At 38.5% G+C, this 17901-nt stretch overlaps 1 protein-coding gene across 1 annotated transcript in view; it reads right to left on the reverse strand.

Moving 5' to 3' along the window:
- Positions 1-3550: 3550 nt before the first annotated feature.
- The window catches only part of LOC101640331 (calcium-activated chloride channel regulator 1-like), a 26947-nt gene continuing 12596 nt past the window's right edge, over positions 3551-17901 (reverse strand). Inside the window, exons 8-14 of the mRNA XM_045292046.1 lie at positions 14925-15102; positions 14124-14224; positions 13292-13516; positions 11717-11987; positions 9955-10125; positions 7717-7966; positions 3551-3878 (exon numbers count right to left, since the gene is read on the reverse strand). Coding sequence (XP_045147981.1) covers positions 3551-3878; positions 7717-7966; positions 9955-10125; positions 11717-11987; positions 13292-13516; positions 14124-14224; positions 14925-15102 — 1524 coding nt within the window. The remainder of the gene's footprint in view (positions 3879-7716; positions 7967-9954; positions 10126-11716; positions 11988-13291; positions 13517-14123; positions 14225-14924; positions 15103-17901) is intronic.

Raw genomic sequence — 17901 nt, forward strand, 5'->3', positions numbered from 1 at the left:
GAACATTGACTAATGTTCCATTTAATTTAGTTATATTTATTTGTTGTGTCAAAATTTAAAAATAAATTTTCCTTTAGATACCTTGCACATATTTTGTTATATTTATTCATAGATACTTGATATTTAATAACAAAATTTGAAAAATTGCCTACTTATATCAATGCATATAAATTCAGCTGAGTGTAGTATATATTAATTCTGAATCTCAATTCTTGTTCTGACTCAGAGAGACCCTGTGTACAATAGAACGAACCATTGCTTGATCCTCATTGTTGCTGTGGCTGAACCTATTATTGCAGTCAGTGTGCCAGTCCATCTTGTTGTGGGGTTGTCTGTCTTTTGCTGACCTGTACTTAACCAAACATAATGTCCTTTTGCAGAGACTGATCTCTCCTAGGAACATGTACAAGGTTCTTAAGAGAAGTCTCACTATTCTACTTCTAAGCCCCATTGTGATTGCACTGCTTCCAGGACAGATTTGTTTCTTCTTCTGGCAGTCCACTGTACTTTGATTATTCTTTGGCAACATCATAATTCAAATACATCGACCCTTCTCTGGTTTTTCTTATTCATTATCAACTTTTATATATATATGAGGCAATTGAAAATACAATGGTTTAGATCAGGCATACCTTAGTCTTCAAAGTAACATTTTTACTCTTCAACATTTTAAAGATTTCTTACGCAGCAGATTTGCTAATGCAATGCACTATTTAGTTTATTGACTGCTGCTTCTGAGAACATTGATTGTGGATCCAAGCCAAAGGAAACTGATGGCCACGTAGAGGCAAAACTCAATAATCATACTAAATTCCTTATTGAATATAATAGTTTAGTTGTAGCTAAAGTCACCATCTACTAATAGTAGCAACTTTCATACTTTGTATTCCCTTTTTATTTTACTGTCATGCTGGCTTAGCAAAATCACCTACAATGTTGCGTAGAAGCAGTGATAATGGACATGTTTGCCTTGTTTTCAATTCCAGAGAGAAAGTGTTCAATATATAACTATTGTGATATTTGTTAGATGTATGTATGTGTGTGTATACACCTTATCAAGTTAATAGAATTTTCAAAGTATGCAATTTTTAAAAGAAAATTGGAAGTTGAATCATATATACTTTTTGCATCTATTGAGATGATAAGGAGTTCTAGTGATTCAATAGTTAAGCATTCAGCTGCTAACCCAAAGATCTGTGGTTCAAATCTATCAGCAGTTTTGCAGGTACAGAAACGTGGGGGACTGCTGCTGAAAAACTTTACTACCTCTTTGTCTAGTGCCATTGAATACATTCCAGCTTAATGCATGACCTAGGAAGCTCTATGGGGCAGTACTACTCTCTCTTTTAGGATTACTATGAATCAGACTGGCTCAATGGCATACAACAATATTGAGATAATTATATAATTTCTAAAAATCTGTTGGTGTGGTGATTACATTGATTTTCTCATATTAAAACATCTATATTCATGGGATACATTGAAATTGGTCATGATATATATTTTACATATATAGGGATTTGATTTGCTAATGTTTAAACATTTTATTTTTTCATGACTACTTAAAATTCATGGGAGAACCTATTACAAGGATCTACATATAACCACATGCCTGGGTGATGGACAACAGAAAAGTGGGTGAAGGGAGACATCGGACAGTGTAAGATGTGACAAAATAATAATTTATAAATTATCAAGAGTTCATGAGGAAGGCGGGAGTGGGGATTGAGGGGGAAAAATGAGGAGCTGATGCGAGGGGCTTACGTGGAGAGCAAATGTTTTGAGAATGATGAGGGTAACAAATATACAAATGTGCTTTACACAATTGATGTATGTATGGATTGTGATAAGAGTTGTATGAGGCCCCAATAAAATGATTTAAAAAAGATACATCTTATCATTTTCTCTTTTCACTCAAATAATTTTTGCAATCTTTGTGCTTATAAATCTTTTAATATAATTGCTACTTTTCACTTCTCCCTCATAAAAATCACACCATTTTTATATCGTCAACTTATAGATTTTATTGATCTGATACAATTATAATCTTAACACTTCATGTTCTCATTTACATAAATTATGTGAAGTACGTTTTTCATTATATGCTAGCTTATAACACCATTTGCTAATTAAGAAATTTATTGTGAATTAGATGCAGGTTTTAGAACAGAGTATCAGTGTTTCATTTAACAGTTCATGCACATTTTGTTTCAACTCATTCATTACAGTCCTCTCAATGAAGCATCACTTATTCGATTTCCCTGTGTTTGCTATTTCTATCCCTCCTTCTTTCCTAACCCTCAGTCTTTTATCTTTGGATAAAGCTGTCTTTTTTATCTTAAATATTTGATTATTCTAACATGGGCTGTGTTCTGTACCACAGCTGAAGGGTGAGTTCCACTAGTCTTGGAGGGTCCACCAGTCTCCATTCAACCAGTAAACTTGGTCTTTTTTATGATCTTGGATTTAATTCCACATTTTTCTCCCACTCCATTGACGACCTTTTAATGTGATCCTTTCTTGAGCAGTTGGTGGCTGCTGGCACTTTCTAGTTCTCCTGGTCTCAGGGTTGTGGAAACTGATTTTTTGGTGGTCCATTTTCCCATTAAACTAATTGTTTCCATAACCACATATATATCTTGTGAGCAGTTTTGCCATAATGAGTTTATTTTGAACCTATGCAGGTGTTCATTAATCTATTTAATAAGTATTTATTGAATATCTACTCTGTGTCAAGAACCATCCTAATTGCTATGGATAAGCCTACTGCTATCCAATCAACTCCAACTCCTCTGATCCTTGTTTTCTCTTTGTCCTGCAGAGTGGTCCTGGTTTTGACGGCTAATCTCGCAGTGGACAATCCAATGCTTAGCCGACAGGGCCAACAGGGCCACTATAGCATCTTGACTCTTCGTACCTAATCATAGCTTCAAGATACAAAAACTAGTAGTTTATTATGGTGATCCAAAATTCATAGAGAAAAGTATTCTTGCTAGTTATGTCATTTCATGCATAAGACTAGAAATTTCTATTTCACTCTTAGCTAATGACTACATACCAAATTTTGCTTTCTTACTGGTTTAGATTATTTGTCTTTGAGCAATTATTTCTATAGACCTTTTTGAGTATGGATTATGTAAACATATTCATTTATAATAAGGAATAGGGCCAAAAAATTTTACCATAAAATTATGTTATTGCTAATACATAAATATTTTTCAAATAGCTTACATTCAGATTTTAATATCTCCAATAAATTTGTAGCACCCCTAAAACTTCAAACATGAAATCTACAAGGTCAGACTTTAAAACATATTTTTATATTAAAATTAATAAATCCATTTTTAATAGGGGGAGTATAGTCATTTTGATTTACCCTTAGCTGCTCAGTTATTATTCATTTAGTTAATTAATTATCCAATTTATAACTTGTATTTTAACATATATTACAAAGTTTTATAGTAGACAATGAGCACAGTAAATTAAATCTTAAATAAATGTACACCAAATGTACATAACATTGAATTTTAGTTCTAATGTAATTTGCCGTTTAAAACAGAGATACAAACACAGCTAACCCCCAAACTGCCACGCCCATTGCAGCGGCACTGGTACCTAGATTCGGCTTCCGTGGAGGAGTGAATTTGGTTGCCTGAGCAATGTTGGAAATCTCCGAGGTGAGATTAGCATCATTGATGGCTTTAATTGCAAAGTGGAATTTGGTGCCATTTTCTATTGTAAAACATTCTGGCTTAAATTCAAAAACTTCTTCTGAGCCAGCTTCCTTAGGCGTCAGACTAGAAGTATTCACCAAAGCAGCTTTGTCAAAACCGGCTTGAAGATCCTGGAAATGCTTGCTGATTCTCAGAACGTAGCGGCTAGCTGGAAAACAAACAGACCTCCATGTACTCGAAATCCCCAGCCCCTCCCTGCGGCCACACTGCCTTAGCTGGAGTACACACGAGGCTCTGGTTATGCTGCAGTCTCTCTCTTGCTATTCTGTGTTACTTATTTTAAGGGCAACCATGTGGGGAGTTTCCTATCGCAGATGATCCTATTTAAGAACAAGAAGACAAACCCTCTGCCTTCGAATCAAACTGGCTGATAGCAACCCTCGTACAGTGCAGACTTGCCTCGCGGGATTTCTAGGGTAGATCTTTATATCTCCAGGACTTCCCTGATCTGATTTCAGTAGCAACTAATTCAAGATAATATTAAAGACAAGTCTAGATTTCTTTTCAGAAAGAAAAAATATGCAACGTGTTATAATGTAAGTATAGTAAAGACCTTTGGGACCCCAGATGTGTATTATTTCTCATTAAGTGGAGAGAGGGAACAAAAGGAGAGACGATGAATAAGTGGGAGACAGTGATGCAGGTACTATGAGGAGTCAGAGGTGGGATTTATACGAATTAAAAGCGTGCGCTCAGGAGCTAAGCAGACCTGATTAAGACCCGAATTCTGCTACCTTCTAGTCATTTAACCTGGAAAATTGATTTTATTTCTCTTACCTTTAGTTTTCTGACAAATATCTCATTTATAAAAAGAGATTCAGTTATTCAACTCATGCAACAAATATTGAGTTCCTGCTATCCAAAGGCTGAAGATTATATACAGATAATACAGGAAAAGTATTCACCACAGTGTCTGAGCCATAGTAAATGTTTGTAATATTCCCTATTATAACTATTATTATTTTATCAAGAAAGGAAAGGAGGATTCTGACATACATGTTTCATTCTAAATCGGTTCTTGAAATTTAACAGAGCCAGGGATATAAAAATAATTTCTCATATTCTAAGATATTACAAAGAACAAAATAGCCAAAACCCCTTTCGAAGCAAAGGTCTTTATTTTTCATGAAATGATGACAGTGCTTTAGAGTGTGGTGAAAACATCAATTTAGTGTTTTATTTTTAAAAATTCAGGTCCTATGTCTAACACTTTCAGTTTCTCCATAAATCTCACTGCCCTGGAGTCAATGCTGACTCATAGCGACCCCCTGTGGGTTTCCGGGACTCTATCTATTTACTGGAGTAGAAAGCCCAGTTCTCTTGTGGAGATGCTGGTGGTTTTGAACTGCCAACCATACGGATAGCAGCCCAGTATATAACCACTACACCACCAGGGCTCCTTTCTCCATAATTAGGCCTTATCAATTTTAAAACCCACTGTTGTTTAGCTGATTCTGACTTGTATGGGACAGAGTAGAACTGCCTCTCTTTTTTCTGAAGCAGGATGTCAATCTTTCAGAAGCAGACTGCCATCTCTTTCTCCAGGAGAGCTGCTGGGGGGTTTGAGCTACTGACACAGTGAACAATCAAGTGCTTTAGCCAGCACGCCATCAATCAATTCTACTACTTATTCAACACACTCTGTGTTCTGTTTAGGTGGATCTCGCTTCCTCTTATTCTAATGAAAATCCTCCCCTGTACCTGGTACTGTGTTAGACATGTATTTGGCTTCCATGATTACTTGTTGGTCAACCACACTGTTATGAAGTTGATACCCAAAATAATGGAATTAGAGAATCATAAAACATTATAACTTACCCTATCAGTCTTGGTAGTTCTAGTCAGGAAAGGAATGGAGCCCCAGATAACTTAAATGTTTCCTTCAGCTCATCTAGACGATTCATTGTTCCCTCCACTGCCACTGCCTCCGTGTGAAATATAAGAGGCAGCTTGCAACGCTCACCTCTTCCATTGGAGAAGGGTGAGGCCTAGGCATTTGCGGTTACACACCTTGATGTTTTCTCTCTCTCCCAGTGCATACATATACATGCACCTCTCTAAGCACATTGACGTTTTCCCTCACCTCCATGCACATGAATACATGTACATATATACATCTAGGTATACAAACACACACGCACACACGTATACGCACACACTGGAAGAGAGAGAGAAAATATCAATGTGCATAGCAACAAATATCTAAAATGTGTGTGTATATATACATACACACAGATAAAATATGTATATGCATATAGATATATACACACACAGATACCATATATATAAAACTGCAGGCCAGCAGTTCTCAACCTGGGGGTCGCTACCCCTTTCTGGGTCAAACGACCCTTTCACAGGGGTCGCCCGATTCATAACAGTGGCAAAATTACTGTTATGAAGTAGCAACAAAAATAATTTCATGGTTGGGGGTCACTACAACATGAGGAACTGTATTAAAGGGTCGTGGCATTGGGAAGGTTGAGAACCACTGATCTAGACCTTGAAAGGAAGACTTGTTCTTCGCTGAACTGAATTTAGAACTCATTTTTTTTGGTCAGGCAATTTCATTTATAGCTTGAAAATGACAGTATTAATTTTTTTGGCTAACTTTTTGATTTTGCTATATATAGGAAAATAATTTTAATGCTTGTCATCATATAAATTTTAAACACTGAATTATAAAAAGGGCCTTCTTGGATATTTGTATTTTTATGTTTCATTGGGCTTTTGAATTTGTTTTGTCCTTTGTAAACTAGTGATACAAAAGGATACAGCTTTGAAAATGTTCTAGTAAATAAAGGTTAGCAAACAAACACATTTCTTTTCATAGTCCAAAGTGAGGGGTTTGTTGTAACCCAGGAGCAAGATGGCATTTCAGCAGTTACACATTGGAGACAATGTGTACATCAACATTGAATAATGCTTCCATCTTCCCATTTTCTCAGGAAGATAGCAAGATTGACTTGATCACACAGGAAACTACTCATCTAGCACAATACTGGAATATGATAGGCATTCAATACACATTAATTGAATTCAGTTATATGTAAAGCAGAGATAGAATTCATTTAAACTTTATGGAATAAAAATAATTTATTATTAAAAACTGAACTGATTGCAATTCAAAGCCACCCTGTATAGAGTTTCTGAGACTATAAATCTTTATGGGAGCAGACAACCTCATTTTTCTCCTTCAACTACTGACCTTGTGTGTAGCAGCCCAGAGAATAATTCGCAGTACTACCGGGGCTCCCCAGAAACGGTGGATAAATGAGATATTTAAACCTGCATGGCCAAATCTCTATCTAGTAGTTTCTTAAAATGTGGTCCTTTCCTTGGGACATCTTCATCCCACCTGGCTAGCGCCTTTCATTTTTCAATACTCAGATAAGGATCAGGCTCCTCTAGGAAGCCTATAAAGATATATTCCATGTGATCTTAACTCCTGACCAGGCTAGGTCCCTTTGTCTGGCTTGTCATATAATTCTGTGCTCACAATAGCATATCTCCCATTACACTGTCTAGATTATCTGTTTACATGTGGGCTCTTCCACATTCAATTAATTGACTGTTGAGAACAGAGGTCATTTCTTTGTGGTGATTGAAAACTAAACAACCCCCCTCCCAAAGGGGGGGTGGGGTGGATGAATGAATGAATGGCTCAAGAACTTAGAAAACTTTTTCCCTAGTAGGAAGAAATGAATGCAACAGAACCTTCAACTCAGTCTTTTCAAAGCCTTTAAAATTGTGAGAAGCAGTTTCTTGCAAGAGATCCTGAAAAGACTGGGTTAGACTCTTGGCTAAGTTACTACTATAACTCGGGCAAGTTCGCTACCTCTTGAACGTTCAGCTTTCCCACCGAACATAGGTGGATAATACCTAGAGGACACTCCACGAACGCCCTTACTCAATGGACCATTAGGCACTTCTCAGCAAACCAAAGTCAATTTCTCTGAGCAGAGTTTAAAACGTACTATCAAACTTACCCTTTCCTTCGTCCAGGTTGTTTCCAGGAGCAGTCCAGGAAAGGTGAATACGATCGCCTTTAAACTTAGCTTCCAGGTCTGTAATTTTGATCGGTGGGAACACAGGGGCGGGAGCAGCACTGTTCGCAGGGACTCCTGATACAATGAATGCTCCCCCAGAGACTACTCTGTTGACGTCTCCTCCTTCTCCAGGATGTAGCACATTATGGGCGACTTCAGGTTTGAATGGATTCGCGACAATTGTACCTGCCCCGAAAAAAAAATTCTCATAACTTGTCATACAGTTCTGTTTACTTGTAAACTCACCTTGCAGTTGCAGGGGTTTGATATTGACTAATAACAGTAGCCCTGGTGGTGCAGTGGTGCCCATTGGGCTGCCAACTGCGGGGTCACCTGTTCGAAACCACCAGCTTCTCTGTGGGAGAAAGATGAAGCTTTCCAGTCCCGTAAAGAGTTACCGTGTCAGACCCCCCTGGGGCAGTTCTCTGTCCCACAGGGTCACTACGAGCCAGGGTCGACTTGAGGGCAGTGAGGTTGATTTTAGCTTTTGGAGATAACAAAAAAAAAACCAACTTTATGAATAAAGCTTATTTTATGGACATCTTTTAAAAATTGATGAGGTGTTGTTCTGCTCTATTACAACATTATAAAAACCTAGATGGTTTATTCTTTAAGGAAAAACTTATTTGTTTATTTTTGTAACTCCAGAATCTAGCACATGGCTTGACAAATGCACTGAGTTGAACAGCACTCCTTGTCAAATTCTTGCTGATCTGGGATTGTCAATACGGCCTTCTTAGAAAATAGGGTCTTAGCAGATGCCATCAAGTTAGTATAAGGTCACACTGGATTAACGTGGGCCCTAAACTCAATGACGAGAGTCTTGATAAAAATAGGGAAATGTGGCCACACAGACATCCAAGGATGGAGAACATGGTGCGCCCGTCAAGGCAGAGGTTTGAGTGAGGCCAACCCAAGAATGGCAAGGACTGCTGGGCCCCGCGAGAGGCACTGATTCTTTCCAGGGGCCTCTCCCACTGCTGTCAGATTTCTACAGCGATTAAAGCACTCGGCTACTAACTGAGAAGCCCATCGTTCAAACTTACCAGCAGTTCCATAAACAAACAAACAAACAAACAAACAAACAAACACTCACTGACACTGAGTCAATCCTGACTCAGCGACTCGATAGGACAGAGTAGAACTGTCTCTGTGAGTTCCCAAGATGAACTCTTTTAAAAAAATCATTTTATTGGGGGCTCATACAGCTCTTATCACAATCCATCCATCCATCCATTGTGTCAAGCACATTTGTACATTTGTTGCCATCATCATTCTCAAAACATTTGCTCTCCACTTGAGCCCTTGGTATCAGCTCCTCCTTTTTCCTCTTCCTTCCCCCACCCTCCCTCCCTCACAAACCCTTGATAATTGATTATTATTTTTTCCATTTCTTACACTCTTTACAGGAGTAGAAAGCTTTGTGTTTATCCCAAGGGAGCGTCTGGTGGCTTCAAACTGCTGATCTTGAGGTCAGCGGCCCAACGTGCAACCCACGAGGCCACCAGGGCTCCCTCCACAAGAGCGGAGACCCGGGCATCTGCTTTTGTGAGGAATACAGCCCAGGACATCCCTTGAGGCAGTGCTACTTTGTCTCCGAGGGCTGCCATGAATCCCAATGGACTCCGTTGTTTACAATGGTGCAACAATCAGTCTCAGGACGGTGAGGGAATATATTTTAAACCTCCCAGTTTGTGGGACTTTGCTTATAGAAGGCCCATCAAATGAATCCCAAACCAAACCCACTGCTGTAGAATCCATTCTGACTCATAGTGAGCCTAGACGCCAGAGTAGAGTTGACCATAAGGCTTCTAAGGCTGTAAACCCTTACAGAAGCAGACGGCCACATCCGTCTCCCATGGAGCAGTCTGACCTGTTGGTTAGCAGCCAATTGCTTTTCACCACTATGCCTCCAGGGCACTAACAAACAATAAACAAACAAAACCTAATGTAACATAACAATTTCAAAAAAATCTAACTGAAATGAACTGAAGTGGATGTGAGCAAAAAACTCCTAAAAGCATAGTCGGATGCTTTGCTCATTGATAGGATTTTGAAAAGACAGATGATTGTATAATTATAAACCTAGGGTTTTCATAGTACATTAGCTTTTAATGTTTGTGGTATATAATTTATCTACACGTAAGTCACACATCTATTTTGATGCTACTTACCATTTTCAACGTACCCTGGTATATACATTGCTTTATTATGATGTTGCTTTAGATGTAGTCTTGCAGTGTTTTTTCTTGCGTGGGCACGCACTTTCAAGCTGTATCTACCATTTCCATGGTAGTCTTTAAAGTACCTTGAGTAGATGCCGTCATTCTTGACAGTATCAGCACCTTAACATTAAGATGTAATAATTAGTGACTCAGCAAACTAAAGTGACAACCACAACTCTTACATGTGTTAGTGGTGGCCGCAAGGAGCCCTGGTGGTGTCCTGGTTACACATTGAGCTGTCACTGCAAGGCCAACTGTTCAAGACCAACAGATGTTCTTTGGGAGCAAGATGAGGCTTACTACTACAAAGAGTTACAGTATGGGAAACTCCCAAGAGCAGTCCTATGCGACAGGGTTGTTGTGAGCCAGAATCGACTGGATGGCAGTGAGTTTGTTTGAGTGGTGGAAGCAATTTGGGAGATTACATAGAATAAAGATTTTAGTATCTCTTGGGTTCAGAGCCTGGTTTGGTCACTTAATAACCCTGTGATTTTGGAAAAGGCTAATTTATGGTAAGCATTAATTTAATATTCACTATTATTATATTGGAGTCCAAGGAACTCAGGCATCACCGTGGATTATGCATTGTCAGCAGTTCAAACCCACCAGCACCCCTCTGAGCAAGATGCTGCGGTTTCCATCAAGGCTTGCAGTCTCAGAAACCCTAGGGAACAGTGGCACTCTGCCCTTCAGGGTTGACATGACTTGAAATCAACTCAATGGTGGGATGATGGGTAGCAGAATGGACAAGTGTTCAACTGTTAACGAAATGGTCAGTGGTTTGAACACACCAGCTACCCATTTGGGAAAAAAGACCTGAAGATGTGCTAGAATCAAACCCACACCAAACTCACTGCCATCGAGTCGCTTCCCACTCATAGTGACCCTATGGGACAGGGAAGAACTGCTTCTGGGGCTATCTGAGACTGTAACTCTTTATAGGAGTAGAAAGCTTTGCTGATGGCATAGTGGGTACTTGGGCTGTTAACTGCAAGGTCAGCAGTTTGAAACTACCAGGTGTTCAATGGGAGAGAAAAGAGACTTTCTACTGCCTCAAAGATGTACAGTCGAGGAAGCCCCCAGGGGCAGTTCTATACTATAGGGTCTCTATGAGTACAGGGTCGCATAGTGCTAAGTCACATCCTGAGTGCTTTGATTGGAGGACCCTGCTAGTACAGCCTAGGAAATCCTATGGAGCGATTCTGTTCTCTCCTAGTGGGATCAATTCTATGGCACACAAACACTATTATTATTTCATGAGGGAAGCTGATAAAAAATAAGGAAAAAAAACTACAACTGGAGAATGCATATTTGAAACAATGGCATTAATGAGAATAGAGAAAAATGACGCCCTTAAGCTCTGTGAGAAAAGTAATTGTTCATAAACGTGTAGAAGGTAAAATATTACAATCAAGTTGAATTTAATTTAAAATATCAGTTTTTATACATTGGTAACTTTGACTTCTACGTCATGCTACTGTCTCACTGCCGCGGAGCTGATTCTGACTCAGCGTGACCCAGAGTAGAGCTGGCCTTGTGGGTTTCTGAGATCGCAACTCCCTGCAGGAGGAGAAAGCTCCATTTCCCCAGAAGAATGGCTGCCGGTTATTAACAGTTGGTGGGAGCAGCCCAGTGTGTTACTCATTAGGCCCCAGGGGCCCCTATGCAATTGCATTGAAGTTCAGTGAAAGTTGATGTAGATTTTGATCACCTGCACCGTTGTCCCAGAGATCCAATTTTACTTTATGTCCATTTTCATTTTCTATAATGGCTGTCACATTGATTCCCAGAACAGGCAAAAATCCTTGGCTGACTCGAGCATACACAATCGCCAGACTAGGGTAATGTGCTGTGTTTTGACTCATGTGAGCGGTTGCGATCACTGGGAGGGTGGTAGGACTTCTTGCCCTCGTGGTCACGGTCACTGTTAGCAGCTGAGAGTTGATATGATTATTTAGAAGGCTGTAAATCCAAGTGCCTGACTGAAAAGTAAAAAAAAATATTTAAGAGATTGGATAGTATTTCCCTACTCTTTGTTTGGAATATAAAATTACATCTAAATGAGCAGAGTAACATTAATGATTTTTAAAAATTGTGCTAAAATATATGTACCATAGCAATGGACACTTAACCTCTTTTAAGCATCTAACTCAGTGGCATTAATTATAGTCATAATGTGACACCACCATTACCACATGATTATCTTTTAGTTGATTGTATAGCATGAATACTTGGTTATTTTTTTTAAAAAATTTAAAACACTTGATCGCCCTAATTCACACAACATACAACATTTAACATATACAATTTATATGTAGTAAATATTTAAATATATAAAAGCGTTTCACAAGCATCACTAAAATCAATTTTAGAACATTCTCTTCATTCTTGTATCTTTCTTGTCAGCACCCCACTCCCCCGCCATACCCTGAGAAATTTCTAATCTAATCACTGCCTCTACAGATTGACTTATCTTGGATTTCATATAAAGAAAACAATATGAGAGCAAAACCAAAAACTAAGTCCAAAAAATACTCAATCCAAAAGAAAGTAGAAATTAAATAAAAGCTAGAATAAATTTTAAAATGGGTCAAAAAGTAAAACAAAGGATAAGGTGTTAAATTTTAACCAACTACATTAGCATTATGAGCCCTGGTGATATAGTGGTTACTCATTGGGCTGTCGCTGCAAGGTCAGCAGCTTAAAACATCCAGTTGCTCCTGAGGCGAAAGACGAGGCTTTCAACCCCCGTAAAGAGTTATCGTTTCAGAAACCCACACGGGTAGTTCTACTGTCCTGTGAGGTCCCTATAAGTTGGAATCAACTAGATGGCAGTGAATTTGGAGTTTATATCTTCCTTGATCTATTTCCCAAGGCACTCTGCCCCACGGCAAGGCTTTCCCATTGCTGGTCAATGGTCAGAGAAGTTTCAGCAGAGGCTTAATCTTTGTGGGGCTCTGCAAATGGATTTTGGGTTTTTACTGTCTTCCATAGCCTTCTGGGTGCTCAGACTTTAAGCTCTAATACAATTCTCTCCCCCAGTCTTGGATTTTATTATTTACAATCATTGGATCTTGTCAGCTGGTGTGTTTCCATGTGGACTACTGAAACCTCACTTTGATGGCTGCTGTTTTCAGATAAGACTTTAAGATCCCACATGCTATTTTGAATCCATAGTTATTCTACTGGATTTTAAAAAATGACAGATGACTTGACAATATATGTTATATTCTTCTTTATTTAAGAATAATCTTGCTAAAGTACGAGGGAAAAATGATAAATTTACCTCTGCAATACCTGGTATCCGGAGACGGGTAGATCGAATATTTAGCTTATCTTCTTTGAAGTCTGAGGTTTTATATTTCTTTCCTTTTGGATCTTGAAGGAAAATTTCTGGTTTTTGTATTGTCCACGTGACAACAAAGAAAGTGTCATTTCCAATAGTGCTATCTACAGGCACGGTACCATTCATCCATTTGCTTCCTGAAATATTGAAAGCTTTGCTTTCTACCTGTTTCAAAAAAAACAAGAACAGAAACAAAATTCTTTATTATTATCGACAATAGAGTTGCAGTGTTTAATCGGTCCAGAGTAATTTAAATTTTATCTTTAAGCAGTCAATGAAAGCAACTAAGGATTGTTTTGTACAGTTTTGCAAATAGAAAGATTTTAAAAAGAGTTGTTCTTAGGAGCCATGGAGTTGGTTCCAAGCCTCAGCAATTCTGTATACACCAGAAGGAAGCCCAGCAACCCCACGCCATCCTGATCGTTGTGTCCCTGCTGCAGCCCTCTGGGCAGGGACTGTACACACCTATCTTGTTGAGGGCTTTTATCTTTCTTGCTGCCTCTCTGTTTTACCAAGCATGATGTCATTCTGCAGAGACTGGTCCCTCTTGCTAACATGGTCAAGGTGCATGGGACAAGAGTAGGAGAACTCAACAGAAAAGGTGCCCATGAGTGTCATGAAAAGCAAATACATTCAGTAAGGATGATTTTCTTTTTATATTTCAAATACTTGCAGGCATAAAGAGTTAATGTCTTCAAGAAAGCAGAATCAATGTTAGGAAAATAGAAATTTATTCAAGCTTGATCAACCAAAAATTTTTCTGTATACTGACCTGTACAGCCTGGTGAAGGATGCTGCCACTTCTGGATGAAATTCTACTGAAAGCATCAATCAGTCCTGTTGTATCTTTATGGATGTAAAAACTATATCCTCCTAAAACAGAGTTTATGTAGTTTTAGAACCTTAATTTTAAAGGATAGATTAATATTTCATTTTTCTGTCACAAATCTACTTGAAGTTTTAGATTTAATTTATTTTTAAGGTTACAGATATCACTTTCCATAATCTCAGAAACATTCTGTATGTTAATGTCCCAGATGTAGTCCCACACTAACTAAAACCTTGCTTACAATAAATATGAAGTAAACTATAGAGAACACGCCAAATTTTATCATTGAATTAGATGCAAGCAACTACTGCATGAACAAAATTTAATTGCTGACAATGCTATAAAATGAAGTTTATGACCATTCTTCTGAATCAGTTGTTTGTGTTCTAGGTGGATTAAAGACATATTAAAACAATGAAAGGACGACATGTTAAAATAAGGTAAACTTTTATAAGTTCAGAAAGTAAACAATATAGGGGTTAGAGAAGGAATACTTGGATGTGAGTAGTTAGGAAGAATTTACACAAGTGCCTGCCACATATACAGTTAACCATTTGTTGACCTACTAACTGGCAGAAACTGCAGCTGGGGTGCTAGTGAAGGTGCAGGTCGAGATTTTGAAGTCAGCTAGGATGTGCTAAGAGGACGGGTTAGAAACAAAAAATACACGAAGTATTTCAAACAAAGAGGTTGAAAGAGTTCTGGACTAACGGTAGCCTTGGGCAAATGGTTTTGAAGGGTTACCAGTCATTTGTGCCAGGGTCTCCAGTTCCTTGGCAGCAGAAGGGCCCAGAGCAATGGTGTGGATGATGGCACCACTTTGTTTTACCTCCTCAAAACATAATCCCATTGTAGTGTCTTCCCCATCTGTTAGTAATATGATTTCAGAACCAGAAGTACTTTGGTGACTGCCGGTGATTACCTGATAATGAAAAGTCAGGTCATTAATTTTTGGAATGTCATATCTGAAGAAATGTCGACTAAGAACAAGCCTGCTCTTCCATCATGGAGAAGTCTGTCGTCCTACGTGCCTTAGTAAGTCAAAGGAAACTTTTTGCATCACGTCGGGGTGAGTTGGTATGTGGAAGTGAGTGTAATATTAAGTGGTGTTACAGATTTTCAAAGCTATGCTATAAATACTTCATATCCTCTCAATTATACTGCAGCTACTCAAGAGAAAAAGAATGAAGCAGTTGGAACAATATCTGGCATTGAGTAAGTACTGGTAGTCAAGGAGCATGGTGATGTGTTGAGTCGTTAACCGTAAGTTCATTGCTTTCAAACCACTAGCTACTCTTCGGGAGAAAGATGAGGATTTCTACTCCCATAGATACCTGGCCTATGGGGTCTCTATGAGTCGGAATTGACTCAGTGACAGTGAGTTTGATTTTTGGCTGAGAGCAAATGTTAGCGATTATTATCTCAAGGGCTGGTAGAGGCAAACAACCAGGTAATTCTGGTGACTGCAAACTAGACCGCATTTTTACAGTTATGATTGAAGGCAGGAATGTAAGGTCAAATCATGTGGCAGGTCACCTTTTCATGAGTATTACTTGGTCACTGTTGCAGAATCTTGAGGAGCCCTGGTGGTGTAATGGTTATGTGTTGGACTGCTAACCACAAGGTCAGCAGTTTGAAACCACAATCCACTTCTAGCAAGAATGACAAGGCTTTCTACTCCTGTAGAGTTACAGTCTTGGAAACTCAGGGAAGCAAACCTATAGTGTCACTTGTGAGCTGGAATTGACTTGATAGCAGTGAGTTTTTTTAATTGTTTGCAGAATTTTAGGATTCTGCAGAGGGAAAATTGAGCTTCTGTGAAGAAGGAAGTTCATTATGTTATAATTTTGGGGGTCTTTTCCTAATATCTGATAAGTTTAGGCTATCAACTGTTAGCCAGATAACTTGAAAGTGAATCCCAGCATGTAGTCTCTCTCAATATAGAATATAGTCTGTTGGCTCCTTGGGTTGAGCATTTGGTTGCTAACCTCAAGGTTGGCAGTTCAGATCCTCCAGCTGGTTCATGGGAGAAAGATGAGGTGTCTGTTTTCTTAAAGATTAACAAATCTGGAAATCTTAACAAGCAGTTTTACTCTTTCTTATTGGGTCACCATGAGACCAAATTAACTTGATGACTGTGGGTTTATCTATCTATCAAGTCTAATACAGAGCTATTATTATCATCATCCCAAAGGGTACTTGATCTAGAGGTAAAAAACCAGGCAATTCTGGAGATTGGAAACCGGGCAGCATTTGCAGAGTTTTGACTGAAAATATCATAAGATAGATACAGAACTTAGTATAGTGATTAAGGTTATGAACTTAGTAGAGACCAGGCTTTGAATCTTAGATTGTCAATTACAAGTTATATGACTTTGAAAAGATATTTTAATTACTCTGAACCTCAGTAAAATGGGCATAAAATAGAACCCAACTCACAAAGTAATGGTGAAGCTAAAATAAGATCATTAACATGAAACATTTAGCAAAGGCAAGAATTATTTAAAAAACAAACAAACAAGCTCACTGATATCTAGTCGATTCTAATTCATAGTAACCTTCTACAGAGTTTCCTGGGCTGTGAGTCTTTATGGGAGCAGATAAAAAAACAAAAATAAAACTCACTGCCATTGAGTCAATTCTGACTTGTAGTGACCCTGTCGGATATGACAGAATTGACCCTGTTGAGTTTCTGAGACTGTTGCTTTTTACAGGAGTCTATGGCCTCATCTATCTCCCAGGGAGTGGTTGGTGGTTTTGAACTATAGATTTTGAGGTTAGCAGCCCAACTCATAATCCACTATGACACTAGTGTGCCTCATGGGAGCAAATAGCCTCATTTTGCCCTATGGTGCCACCGGTGGATTTGAACTGCCCATTTTATGGTTAGCAGTTCAATGCTTACCTGACAGCATCATTAGGACTTCTCATTTAAAAAAAAAGATATTATGTTATTGTTATAGCTTTGTAAGTAAAATGCGTATATACTGACATCACTTCATTTTGTAAATAGTTAAGAATTGTTTACAGCTTTGAATGTAATTGGAAATAACTTATTTAGCAAGAAATGCTTTTGGTCAAAATCTCTTAAGATATATAAAACTATATAGTGAGAAAACATGTACTAACTGCATTTTGAGCCCTGGGAGAATAATGGGTTACATGTTGGGCTGTTAACCAGAAAGCCATTGGTTCAAATCTATTAGCCACTCCTTAGGAGGAAATGAGGCTGAGCCAGTAAGGATTCACTGTTCAGAAACCCTATGTGGGTTGCTATGAGTTGGAATTGACTTGATGGTAGTGAGTCTGGTTTTTTAGTTTATGTGCAAATATTCTCATAGCGCTTCAGTGTAGAGTTCCACCACATTTTGAAGTACACAGATACATCATAATAGGAATTATGATAGTTATAATAATAGTAAAGCTGGAAAATTTATCTTATACAATTCTCATCAATAACTGAGATAGGTATTATTATTATCTACATTTCCTCAGGTGAGAAGCTAACATTTCTAAGTTGAATAGCTTACCCAAGGTCATTAAAGCAATGAACAATAAAGCCAGGCTTTCAGACTTATCTGAATCCAGGGACAGCCCTGGTAAATTCCTCTGCCTCACTGTCAACAGACACCACAGGAAAGTCCAGAGATGGTATTAATCAGAGGCCCGATGACAGTAACAACCTGCCCTTTCGTTGAAGCAGAGGGAGGATCCCTGCAGG

The sequence above is a fragment of the Echinops telfairi genome, unplaced genomic scaffold, assembly GCF_000313985.2.
Source record: "Echinops telfairi isolate 266 unplaced genomic scaffold, ASM31398v2 ScPeMD7_443;HRSCAF=831, whole genome shotgun sequence".
In the NCBI taxonomy this organism is placed as follows: Eukaryota; Metazoa; Chordata; class Mammalia; order Afrosoricida; family Tenrecidae; genus Echinops; species Echinops telfairi.